Source organism: Thamnophis elegans, chromosome 6 (assembly GCF_009769535.1).
Source record: "Thamnophis elegans isolate rThaEle1 chromosome 6, rThaEle1.pri, whole genome shotgun sequence".
Classification (NCBI taxonomy): domain Eukaryota; kingdom Metazoa; phylum Chordata; class Lepidosauria; order Squamata; family Colubridae; genus Thamnophis; species Thamnophis elegans.
In genome coordinates, this window is record NC_045546.1 from 6,342,482 (window position 1) to 6,355,955 (window position 13,474).

The 13,474-nt window shown below is 47.9% G+C and overlaps 1 protein-coding gene across 1 annotated transcript in view; it reads right to left on the bottom strand.

Moving 5' to 3' along the window:
* DLG2 (discs large MAGUK scaffold protein 2) overlaps positions 1 to 13,474 on the bottom strand; it is a 415,458-nt gene that overhangs the window by 245,459 nt on the left and 156,525 nt on the right. The window contains exon 2 of the mRNA XM_032219707.1: positions 9,840 to 9,893. Within this exon, the coding sequence (XP_032075598.1) occupies positions 9,840 to 9,893 (54 nt within the window). The remainder of the gene's footprint in view (positions 1 to 9,839; positions 9,894 to 13,474) is intronic.

Here is a 13,474-nt window from a genome sequence, read left to right on the forward strand (position 1 = left end):
TGACTTACTCTCTGGAAACAAATACTGTGGGGGTAAGATACCCCTAAAACCCCTTGGAGTGTGTGTGTTCTGTTAAGATACAGCCTGTTGTGCCTTAGAATGGCTTCTACTGTACAGGGCATTGGAGTTGCCATGGTAACAGCTTAGTCCTCCACAAGGGGGCTCCCTCTGGTAAGAGGGAAAACCTAACATTAGAAATTACGTTTGGTCGGGTTATTTCCCCCCTATAAATAAATACCTGGGCAACGCTGGGTTATTGGCTAGTGCAGTGATGGCTAACCTTTTTGTCCTCGTGTGCCAAAAGCGCACATGCGTGCACATGACAGCGCATGCACGCGTTCCCACACCCATAATACATTGCGAGCACTACCCCGCATACACACCTTGCGCATGCGCATGCGACCCCTCCCCCCACCCCATTTTGGGCCTAGCAAGCCTCCCTGAAGCCTCCTGGGACCAAAAATGAGGCATGGGAGCAGTGGTGGGTTGCAGGCGGTACGCCCCAGTACGGGTGTACCGGAGCCTGCCTGGAGCACTGGATACTCTTCCGGTACGGTGCTCTGGAGGGCCCAATCACCCGCCCTCGCTCCTTACCGTCCTTTTAGGTCTTCTGTGCTTCCGCGCACTCGCATAGCACATACAGTGCCTGCGCAATGCTCCGCTGAGCAACTGGAGCTTCGCAGAGGCTCGGGGAAGCACCAAGATGCATGGGCGCACTGTGCGCATCCACGTGGATGCCAGCAAGATTTGAAACCCATCACTGCATGGGAGGTCCCCGTCCCCCCCCTTGCTCCCACCCTGTGCATGTCTATGCTGTTACAGGAGTTAGGTCAGCCGTGTATGCAGCTTTATTCCTCTCTAGCATTCATCTCCATTGTTCAGTGAGGCATTTCCTGCCTCTCTAGGATTTACATCTACCTGCTCCTGTATCTGTTGGATGTATATCAACGGCTTGTATAGTGTTTTACAGAGACCCGAAAAGCGGCTGGTTGATGGAGCTTAGCTAGGGGTCACGTGACGGCATAGAGACTTCCGCATGTCACTTGTGGCATGCTTGCCACAGGTTCGCCATCACGGGACTGGTGGTTTAAAAAGAAAAGAGTGTGGAAGGTTTTATGGCTATCTCCAACACCCATCCTTCTACAAATACTCCTTGACTTATGGCCACTGTTGCTAAGCAAAGCGGATGTCAAGTGAGTCACTCCCAATTGCATCCCCCCTCCCCTTTTCTTTTGGCCACAAGGTTAAGTGACTCATTGCAGTTCTTAAGTGAATTGCATGGTCGTTAAGCAAACCCAGAGTCCTCCATTTGACTTTGCTCGTAGGAAAACGACTTGGGTAGGTTGCAAATATTAGTCACAGGAGTCCAGGATGCTGCAACCATCAGAAATATATGCCGGTTGCCAATCCCCCAAATTTTGATTACTTGACCGCATCAAAGATATGGACAGATATAGCAAATGGTGAATCCAGCTTTTTAAGCGGGTGGCCACAACCGTGAGGTGTTATATCTTGGCATTTTCTATAGTGCCTGTGTAAACTGGATGTAGTTATCCTGCTAAACCAGGGGTGTCAATTTCAAGGCCCGCTGTTCGTACATCTGGCCCGCGGGGTTGCCCTGGAAACAGCAAAGGACCAGCCCACCCTGATTCCGCCAGCAAAAATGGAGCACAGGAGGGGCACATGTGACTCCCCAGGCTCTGTTTTCAGCTGCGACCGCCTCCTGCAGCCTTCTGCCAGTGAAAACGGAGCTCGGGAGCGCTGCACGCTCCGTTTCCGCTGGGAGAGGGCAGGATTAGACTGTCGTGATCAAAAATGGAGCCAGAGGGACCACGCGTGCCCTTCCCGAGCTCCGTTTTCATTGGCAGGGAGGAAAGAAGGAAGGAAGGAAAGAGAAGGAGGGAGGGAGGAAGGAAGGAAGGGAGGGAGGGAAGGAAGGAAGGAAAGGAAAAGAGGGAGGAAAGAAGGAAGGAAAGAAAGAGGGAGGGAAGGGAAGGAGGAAGGAAGGAAGGAGGGAGGGAGGAAGGAAGCAAGGGAGGGAAGGAGGGAGGGAAGGAATGAAAGAAGGAAAGAAGGAGGGACCGGAGCGAGGGAGGAAGGGGAAGGAAGGAAGGAAGGAAGGAAGGAAGGAAGGAAGGAAGGAAGGAAACCCTTTCCCCAATCTAATCCACACATGACACATTCCCCCGTGTTCTTTGCAATGTTGCCATTATTATAGTGTACTCGCTTCTCATTGAAACATGCCATCTTTTATCTTAAACTCTAATTCTAAGAAGGGATTGTAAATTGCCCTGTTGGATTGGAGCAGCATCTGAGCCCCAGCAAGCAAATACATAGCCGCTCCCCCCCCCCCCCCGGCGCCCACCACGCCATCTCTTAATCCACTTTCGAATAGTCTGTGGTCCCGATCCTTATTCCTTCCATCTCCGACATCCCAGATGTGGCTGGAATTCTAATTCTCAGCCATCCTAGAGTGGCAGGGATGCTGAGGGTGGCAGATAAGCAATATCTGGAATGAGCCAGGCTGTCTATTTCTCTGTTTGGGATCATCTGTTTCCTCAGAAGACCTGGGGTTCCCCCCCCCACTTCTTTTCTTGTCTTCTTCCATATTCATTTTCCTTCTTTGCCTGTCGCTCACGTCGAAAATGATGCTCCAAGGCATTCAATTGCCTCCAGCGGACATGCTTAAAGCAATCTTGAAAGGGTCTGCCCCAGGGAGAGGAAGAAAGGCATTCACTCTCCAGGAAAACAAGCCCTGTGATGTTGGCAATATCGCAGAAATGTTAGAATTAAGGGGGATTTTGATCCTGAACTCTCTGTCGGCCTCTCTCAAAGACTACGGCCAAAAGCAAAAGAGAAATCAACAGAGAGCCGGTTTCAACTCTGGGATCAGTGGTGGATTCCCACTGGTTCAGACTGGTTTGTCCGAACCGGTAGTGGTTTGGCAGTTCCAGCAGCCACTACCAGCCACGCCCCTGAATCGGTTCCCCAGTTGGCGCCGTCAGCACAGTCATCTCGTTTTTTTAGTTCTGCGCATGCGCAGAACATTTTTTTTAAAAGATTTTTTTTATTAAGCTTTTTTCCCTCCCTCCCTCCTTTCTTTCCTTCCTTCCCTCCCTCCCTCCCTCTTTCGTCCTTCCTTCCCTCCCTTTCTTCCTTCCTTCCCTCCCTCCCCCCTCCCCTTCATTCCCTCTGTCCCTCCTTCTTCCCTCCCCCTTCCTTCCTGATAAATACTTACAGGTAATTCGTGATTTACACCCATTTAGTGACCATTCAGAGTTACAACGGCACTGAAAAAAAGTGACTTATGACCATTTTTCACACTTACAACCATTCCAAAATAATCACATTCTACAGCCATTTTTCCCATTCCTAAGACATCGGTATATCCCATTTTGTTTATCGTCATACATACTTTCCATTCATTCCATTTCCTTTTTACATTTGTGGTTCCTATAATCTAATTCATTCTCTCATTCTCTCTCTCTCTCTCTCTCTCTCTCTCTCTCCCTCTCTCTCCTTTCATTCATTATTCCCGTTCTCTAACCAATGATACCATTTATCCCATACTGTATAGTATTCTTTATCTTCTTTATCTTGCCGTTTAAAAGTTCATTTAACCATTTCCGCCCAATCCATTATTTTGTTAATTATCATGTTTTCAGAAGGTACGCTGTCTAATTTCCAGTTTGGAGCATATGTTATTCTATGCACAGAACAATTTTAATTGCACTGCGCAGTGCGCACAGCACGCACAGGGAGCGAACCGGCAGTAGTTCCGGTCGTAACCCAACCCCTGTCTGGGATAGGTACCTGTTCTGTCCCCCCTTCACGGCTCTTAACAAAACGGCAGGCAGACAAACTTAAAAGGACTTTTCTTTATCAGTTCTCAGTTCATAGTGGCTGCGAGCCAAAATAACATAAATACAGTCTCTGCCAGAAGATAACGAACTGAAAAACAAATCTTTCTTATGGCAACACAAGGTGAACCAAACGGAAACAAAACTCTTATTCCAAAGTCTCTATGAATCAGGGTTACAGAAATACAGAGCACTTATCCAAGTGAATCTTACATAAACCACGACTGATGATCAAACTATGTTGAACGAACCAAGGAAGGCACGAAGGAACATTGACTCCTGTGACTAGGGTGTGGCAGCATCCGTCCTTTTATCTCCAAACCTGCCTCTAACAAGCCCCAGCTGCAATATGAATCTTGTATCCCGAAAAGACTCACAGCACACATCTGCTGAGTCACAACAGGTAACTGCCTTCTGTAAAAATTACATTTTAGGTTTAGGTTTCGTGATCTTCCATGAAGTACTGATTGGCAGGAGAAAAGGGGCAATGCAGGCATTCGTTCAACTCACCAAAAATCACCTGCATATAGCAATGGCAATAGCACTTAGACTTATATACCGCTTCACAGTGCTTTACAGCCCTCTCTAAGTGGTTTACAGAGTCAGTCCTCATTTTACCCACCTTGTAAGGATGGAAGGCTGACTCAACCTTATATAAGAGAAAGTCTGGACAATGGAGTTTCTATGCTGGAGGAAAATTACTGTGCCTTAGCTCAGTGGAAGTGGAACAGATCCCATTAAATTTGGGATGAAAGGACATTAGGAAAATCTAGTGGGTATCTCTTTAATATCTTTCTTCAACAACGAACAGTGGATCTTTAACTTACAACTGTAAGTCTGTATTTTGAGAAAGGGAATGCCTCGAAGTTCAACTTGTGAAGGATGCATTAATTGGAACCTGAAAACGACTCTAACTGGGACCAGAAGTTCCATGGCTAAGCGAGATGATTGTTCAACAAGGCACACCAATTTTACAACTTCTTTGTTCATCAAATTGCTGCAATTAAGTGAAGGATTGAGCTCCCTTAGTGACATTGTGTGTGAGAAGCTATTTGGGAACGGTGCAAATAGCCATAGCACTTAGACTTATATACCACTTCGCAGGGCTTTTGCAGCCCTTTCTAAGCAGTTTACAGAGTCAGCCTATTGCCCCCTCCCCCCCGTCAACAATCTGGGTCTTCATTTTAGGAAGGATGGAAGGCTGAGTCAACCTTGAGCCTGGTGAGGATCGAACTGCCGAATTGCTGGCAGCCAGCAGTCCGCAGAAGTAGCCTGCAGTGCTGCATTCTAACCACGGCGCCAACATGGCGACCATCCTATGAGCCCAGGATATTTGAACCGTTGTAAATACATGCCAAGCGCCTGAATTCTGAACATGCGACCATAGAGATGCTGCGATGGTCGCACGTGTGAGGACCAGTTCTAAGTCACCTTTTGGGGAGCCCGCACCTGCTCCTTGTACGTTCTATTAAAACACTGCACATAAAGAAGGATACAAATCAGTGGTGGGTTTCAAAAATTGTTCGAACCTACTCTGTGGGTTTGGCCTCCTTTGTGGGAGTGGCTTGCCGCCCATGTGACTGGATGGGAGTGGCTTGGCGCCCATGTGACTGGATATGAAGATGCCGACGACACTTGTCAGAACCACCTTAAATTACCTCACACACAGCACTGGCATGCATAAGAATATGATGTAAACTTGTTTTTTTAAAAGGCATCTTTGGTTTGCGTTAAAACAACTTCAACACTCGCAATGTTCTGATTGCACCACAAACGCAGTAGTCATCCTTACCTTTCACAGAGGCCCTGAGTTTTATAAATAGGAGCATGATAGTGTAGAATAATCATATCCAAGGACCAGTGGTGGGTTTCAAAAAATTTTGGAAGCTCTTCTGTAGGTGTGGCCGGCTTTCCGGGTCCACTGGTGGAACCCCTTCTAACCGGTTCGGTAGATTTGACGAACTGGTTCTACCAAATAGGTGCGAACTGGTAGGAACCCACCTCTGATACAAATGCACAACATGAACCCTCGTCCCGTTTGTTATTTGGGAGGGGGGGTTCAATCAATACGCAGAAAGCCACTGTGGAGTGTGGAATTTCTCCTAAGCATTGTTAATTGATGATGGTTTGCTGAAGGACATTAACAGCTGCCTCGCTGCTTCATTGCACATTGAGGAAAAGTTATAATTGAGCCGATCTTCATAGTGTTTCTCCCTCGTAGCTCTAGCCAACCTTTAAGACATGAGCCCATCTGCTTCTTGAACCGCGAATTAAATGAACACTGATAAATAGGCCAATGCATTGAACTGAGGGATAGAGAGAAAGGGGGAAGCCAGGAATCTCGGTGAAAAATTTCTTTATTTGGTCGGTTCTAAAAGGAAGAAAGGATCAATAGCAATAGCAATAGCAGTTAGACTTATATACCGCTTCATAGGGCTTTCCGCCCTCTCTAAGCGGTTTACAGACTCAGCATATCGCCCCCAACAACAATCTGGGTCCTCATTTTACCCACCTCGGAAGGATGGAAGGCTGAGTCAACCCTGAGCCGGTGAGATTTGAACAGCCGAACTGCAGTCAGCTGAAGTAGCCTGCAGTGCTGCATTTAACCACTGCGCCACCTCGGCTCTCGGCCCAAGTGAATCACTGCAGCTGTGAAGTAAGTTAACACAGTTGTTAAGTGAATCTGGCTTCCCCATTGACTTTGCGGATCCGAAGGTCACCAAAAGGGACCCCAGGACACTGTAACCATCATAAATATGAGTCAGTTGCTGAGTTTCGGCCATGTGGCTATGGGGATTGTTGTGGCATGCTGGCTGCCGGTGGAGCTGGCGGCAGACTCGAACAACGAGGAGTCTGGGGAAGAACTTGGACCAGTTTTAGAGTCTGGGGAAGGCTCTGATGGATGATCAGTGTCAGACACTGAGATACAGCCAGGGCCATCCAACATTTCCCAGCCACCGGAGAGGCAGCTGCCTTTGGAGGCTGAGACGAGTAAGGAGGAAGAACAGCTGGGGCCTGTTCCAGATGCACGTATGCGCAGAGCAGCTAGGAGAGGTGAACAACGGAGGACAAAAAGTCAACCCGGGAAGCAAAGAACACATGGACGCTGAATGGCCCCTTCCTGGCTGGGGAATAAATAGAAGGAAAGGGGAGTGGTGGTCGTAGGAGACAACAGTTCGTATTTCTGTAGATTTTGCTCATTTTGCTTCGTGCCATAAAACTGCTTGCCAGAACTTATTTCGCAGCCTTTCAACTGTGAGCGCACGGCCTTGCAATTATCCCAAGAAACTGATAAAATCTTTTACTGCAGTTAACTTGTTGAAGGATTATTGCCTGGACTTTTCGGTGTGTGAATGCCATTAATTCACAGGACATAAATAAAGAGGGTTTTTTTTGGGGGGGGGGGAGGATTCTGTTTCTTGTTTCTGCTAAGGCTGGGTCAGAACAGGGATGCTACAATGACTGAAAGTTGAAAAACGGCCCCAAGTCTCTTTTTTCAGTGCCGTTGTAACTTTGAACGGTCACTAAATAAACAGTTGTAAGTTGAGGACTACTCTCATTCTCCCGTCAGAGTCTGAATCGGCAGGAGGAAGACGAGCCGAAACTGGAGCCAATGAAGATAGAGGGAGCAGCTTCGTCGTCTTCGGAGGAAAATGGGGAGGAGCAAGACGAATCAGGGCAGGGCCTTTCAGGATTGGGTGCAGGGGTGGGTTCCGGCTTCTGTTGCTGCCGGTTTGCTCAGGGATGTGCTTTACACACATGCGTGCTTGATGCACGCTATGCGCACATGTGCAGTAGTTAAAAATGCTTCTGCACATGCGCAGAAGAAAAAAACAAGATGGTGGCACCTATGGCATCGCCAGTGGTGGGTTACGACTGGTACGCCCCGGTACAGGCATACTGGTGCCTGCCGGGAGCACCAGGTGCCATTCCAGAACGATTCTCTGAAGGGCCCACACGCACGGACGTGCTCCTTACCGGTATTTGACGTTTTCAGGGTTTCCACGCACATGCATGGAGCGTATGGCACCTGTGCAATGCTCTGCCGAGCAGCTGAAGCGTTGTGAAGGCGTCATGGAGCGTCACGGGCGGTAAGTATGCATGTGGTGGATGCCCAGCCCCATTGCACCGGGATCCGGAACCCGCCACTGGGCACCGATGATAGAACCAGTTAGGGGGCGTGGCCGGCTGAGTTACTACCTACTAGGCCGAACCGGGCTGAACCGATAGGAACCCTCCTCTGATTGGGAGGGCTTGTAGGCAGGGAGGAACAGGGGCAGGATGACCAAGAGAGGCTAAGCAATGAACATGAGAGACAGAACTCAGGCGATGAGCAAGGACCACCCCCTCCCGATCCTCGAGCATGGAGAGTGAAGAGAAGATGAGAACAGCGCAGGCTGACCCAACTACTCGGGACGACAGTGCCCCGCCCCTCTTCACAAGGCACACCTGGAGTTTGAGACTTAAGGAGACGCTGTGTGGTGAGGGGCATTTGTTGGGAACAAACACTGAATTCCTGACGTGTTGAGTGCCATTGCCGATGTTTGAAATTCCCTGGATTTCCTTGCTTTCTCCCTGGCTTCCTGGATTAATTGCCTTGCTCCTTTGCCTCCTGGTTTCATTGACTTGCCCTGCTGGATTTCTTGCTTTGCCAGCCGTTGTGCTCACAGCATTGGGCTGCACTACTTGCCGCCAGAGGTTGCTGGAGGTGTGTGTGTGTCATCACTTTGCTCTGGGATTTGCCGGAAATGTGGGAGCGTTTGGGGAAATTTGGAGCAATAAAGGGACGGTTTGAACTGCCAGCTGCCTGTGTTGCCTCTGTGCCGTTCCCCATGTCATCACAAATACCTGGTACAACCCCAAAGTTGAATCAATGCAGCGTAACCACCAATGCAATGACATGCACAATAATATGCCATTATTTGTTTCCAGAAGGCGGTGGACTGTCCTGCAGCCTGTTTTATGAAACATAAATGTTTTCGTTGTGTTTGAGAGTGAACAAAGTGCACTAATGCTAGGACAGGGATCAGCAACCCATGGCTCTGGAGCCGCATGTGGGTCTTTCATCCCTCTGCTGCGGCTCCCTGTCGCCGGTCAGCTCCACAATTGATAGGGCTTGCAGTTAGGACAGGTGGAGGAACAAGGATTCTGCACTAGGAGGAGACTCCATGGACCTGACTTCTGGTCGGCTCCAGAATTGAATGGGGGGCTTCCGGTTAGGACTTTTGTGGCTCTTTGAGTGTTTAAGGTTGCCGACCCCTGTGCTAGGAGATAGACTAAAGTTGCAGATCTTGAGATTGTACCAGCAGATGCAACCCCCAAATTATCAAATATGTAAGGCAACATTGCTAAACAGAGGGCTTGTTACAGACTTCTTAACAGGTATCCTTTCATCTGAAATTAAATTAAAAATTAGGATTTGGCCAGACCTCAGACATTTAGTTCTTCAGAGGGCAATCAGCCACAGGTCAGGCAATGGTTCAGTGGTCTTGCAAACGTTCCCCACCTCCACACTAGCTTAACCAGGGGTGGGCTTCAAAATTTTTAGCAAGGGGTTCTCTTCCCAGTGGCTCAGTGGGCGTGGCCATGGTGGGCGTGGCCTAGTCGGCCTCCTGCATCACAGGGAGGGTTGTTTTTGCCCTCCCTGTGCTCCGGAGGATTTTTTTGAGCCTCCGGGAGGGCAAAAATGGCTCCGATGCCCTCTGGAGGCCGGAAACAGACCTGTTCATCTGGTAGGCTTGTTTTTCGTCCTTCCCCAAGCCTCCACGCGTGTCCTGCATTTACCTGCGTACAAAATGGGCTGCGTGGGAACTCCGGGGAGGGGTGGGCAGGGCCAGCCAGGAGTGGGATTTGGGGCTTAGCCGAATTGTGCAGAATCTTAGCTAGAGGTTCTCCCAAACTGCCAACAGCCCACCCCTGATACTTAACCCCACAGAAAATCACCATGAAAAAACACAAGAAATTTTTTTTGGGACTTACGTAAGGGATCGTGTCCAACGTATCTGTATTGACAATAATAGGAGCAGGACTGGCCTGAGAAAGAGAGAGAGAGAATAACAAGACGTTTACAGAACTGGTAAATTATCTACATCAAAAGCTGCTTAATGCCTCCATCACACATAACATGATTTGAATGTCACTACGGAGAAGAAATCTTCCTATATCAATAATGCACACTCTTTATACAGAGGAAAATTCTAATTTACATTTTGGCGGCAAGATATACAACCTGAGAATGAGGCACAACAGGCTAATATCTGATTTTCTTTTTTACAGCTTATTTTTCTTTTGATTTTTTTCTTTTTTGGGTGGAAGAGGTAATTTTGAGTTTCAACTTAAGAAGTTGAAATCAAATTCCCTAATAGGCTGAGGGCCAAAATCTAATTCCATTAGTTCCATCTTTGATGATAGGGGGAGAAGTTTTAGCCCCCTCAGAGAGGGCCCACAATCTGGGTGTCCTCCTGGATATGCGGCTTAGTTTAGAAGAACACCTGATGGCCGTGACCAGGGGGGCCTTTTACCAGGTTCACCTGGTATGTCAGTTGCACCCCTTCCTGGATCGGGATGCTCTGTGCACAGTCACTCATGCCTTCATCCTTTCTCGCCTGGACTACTGTAATGCTTTCTACATGGGGCTGCCCTTGAAGAGCACCCGGAAGCTTCAACTGGTCCAGAATGCGGCTGTGCGGGTTATCACGGGGGCACCTAAGTGCTCCCATGTTACACCCCTTTTAGGCGGCCTGCACTGGTTGCCGGTTGTGTTCCAGGTGCGATTCAAGGTGCTAATTATCACCTTTAAAGCGCTCCATGGCTTAGGCCCAGGGTACCTGCGAGACAACCTACTGCCACTGGCAGCCTCCCATCATCCAGTGCGATCCCACAGAGTTGGCCTCCTCAGGGTGCCGTCGGCCAGACAGTGTCGGCTAGTGACCCCCCAGGGGGAGAGCCTTCTCTGTGGGAGCACCTTCCCTCTGGAATGAGCTGCCCCCCGGAGCTTCGTATAATCCCCGACCTCCGGTCTTTCCGACGCGCCCTAAAAAGGTGGCTTTTCCAGCAAGCCAGCCTGGCCTGAACAAAACAAAATAAATTATTGATCACTGTTAATTTTAATTCGATTTTTTTTTAAAAAAAATGTCATTGTCAATTTTAATTGGGTTTGGGATATTCCATTTAATTTTTTTTTAACTTTTGTATTATGTGTTTCTTTTAATATTGTATGCTGCCCTGAGTCTTTGGGAGAAGGGCAGCATATAAATCTAATAAACCTAAACCTAAACCTAAACCTAGTCCTGCCTTAGCCATGAAAGACAGCTGGGTGACTTTGGGCCAATCACCAGGAGATGGGGAGTTCTAGTTCCGACTTATGCATGCAAGCTAGTTAGATGACTTTGGGTCAATCACCAGGAGATGGGGATTTCTAGTCCCGCCTTAGCCATGAAAGACAGCTGGGTGACTTTGGGCCAATCACCAGGAGATGGGGAGTTCTAGTCCCGCCTTATGCATGAAAGCTGGCTGGATAGCTTTGGGCCAATCACCAGGAGATGGGGAGTTCTAATCCCGCTGTAGGCATGAAAGTTGGTTAGATAACTTTGGGCCAATCACCAGGAGATGGGGAGTTCTAGCCCGCCTTAGCCATGAAAGACAGCTGGGTGACTTTGGGCCAATCACCAGGAGATGGGGAGTTCTAATCCCGCTTTAGGCATGAAAGCTGGTTAGGTGACTTTGGGACAATCACCAGGAGATGGTGAGTTCTAGTCCTGCCTTAGATATGAAATCCAGTTGGCTGAGTTTGGGCTAATCACCAAGAGATGGGGAGTTCTAGTCCTGCTTTAGGCATGAAAGCTGGTTAGATGACTTTGGGACAATGAACAAGAGATGGTGAGTTCTAGTCCTGCCTTAGATATGAAATCCAGTTGGCTGGTTTTGGGCTAATCACCAGGAGATGGTGAGTTCTAGTCCCACCTGAGGCATAAAAGTCAGCTGCGTGACTTTGGGTCAGCCACTCTCTCTCAGACCAACGCACCTCACAGAGTTGTTGTTGTGGGGAAAATAGAAGGAAGGAGTATTATGTGTCTTCTCCATCTGGAGTTATTGATAAAAAAAAAATAGTAATGTGGGGATGTAAATAAATAAATGTGCTTCTCAAATGGACTGCCCGAATCTTGGCTTGGAAAGTGTCCAAGTCAACCAGGAATTCTTGCAGCTTCGTCTACGATACACTTCTCAGTTTTGCTCCTTTGGCATTTTAATTCCCTGACCTCTTTTCTCCGTCCTTCTTTTCTATCCAAAACGCTCTGCGTTTTAAGTTTGGTTCCATAAACACCACCCTTACATTTCCCCAAGCATCTTAGGCACCGTTTAGATAACCTGACTAAACATTAGTTTCCTTCTGGCGAATCTTGTTCTCCCTTGGGTTTAATCGGGTTGCTTAGTACCCCGCTGCTAAGACAAATGACAGCTGCCATGACAGATTGCAAGCAGATCAATTGGGACAAGCAAGCGCATCGTTCCCAATTTCTTTAAAAAGAAACGGGAGATCAGTTGCTCCGGAGTTGTTTGAGGGAAGAACAAGCTTACAACAACAACAACCCCCCCAAACCCCCCCCCCCACACCTTCTTTTGTCCTAAAGGGGCTTTTTCTGGAGGCAACTGGACTTCCTTGTTTTTTCTTTCGAAGACGTTTCACTTCTCATCCAAGAAGCTTCTTCAGCTCGGACTGGATAGTGGGGAATAGTCAGAGCTGAAGAAGCTTCTTGGATGAGAAGCAAAACATCTTCAAAGAAAAACAAGAAAGTCCAGTTGCCTCTTGAAAAAGCACCTTTGGGATAGAAACCTGGCTGAATTTACAAAAGAATAAGAATAAGAATAGAATAGAATAGAATAGAATGGAATGGAATGGAATGGAATGGAATAGGAATAGGAATAAGTATAGAACAGAACAGAAGAGAATAGAAGAGTGGAGAATAGAATAGAATAGAATAGAATAGAATAGAGGATAGGATAGGATAGGATAGGATAGCATAGGATAGGATAGCATAGGATAGGATAGCTCCACAACCATTGGCACCACTCAGGTGACCCTGAGGACACAGATAAATCCCCAGGTGACCTTAATGTCCCACTAAAAGAATGCAAACGTCCAGCTGTCTGCAAGGAGTATAAATCCTTCCATTCCCCGCTATCAAGGCAGAGCTGAAGAGACAGAGAGACAGAGAGAGACAGAGAGAGAGAAAGACAGACAGAGAGAGAAAGAGTGAGAGAAAGAGAGAGACACACAGAGAGACAGAGAGAGAGAAAGAGAGACAGAGAAAGACAGACAGAGAGACAGAAAGAAAGAGAGAAAGAGAGACAGAGAGAAAGAGACAGAAAGACAGAGAAAGAGTGAGAGAAAGAGAGAGACACAGACATGGAGAAAGACAGAGAGAGACAGAGAGAAATAGAGAGACACACCGAGAGAGAAAGACAGAGAGAGAGAAAGACAGAGAGAAAGAGAGAGACACAGAGACACAGAGAGAGACAGAAAGACAGAGAGAAAGAGAGAGAGAGAGAGAGAGAGGGAGGGAGGAAGGGGAGAGAGACAGACAGACAGAGAAAGACAGAGAGAGATAGAAAGA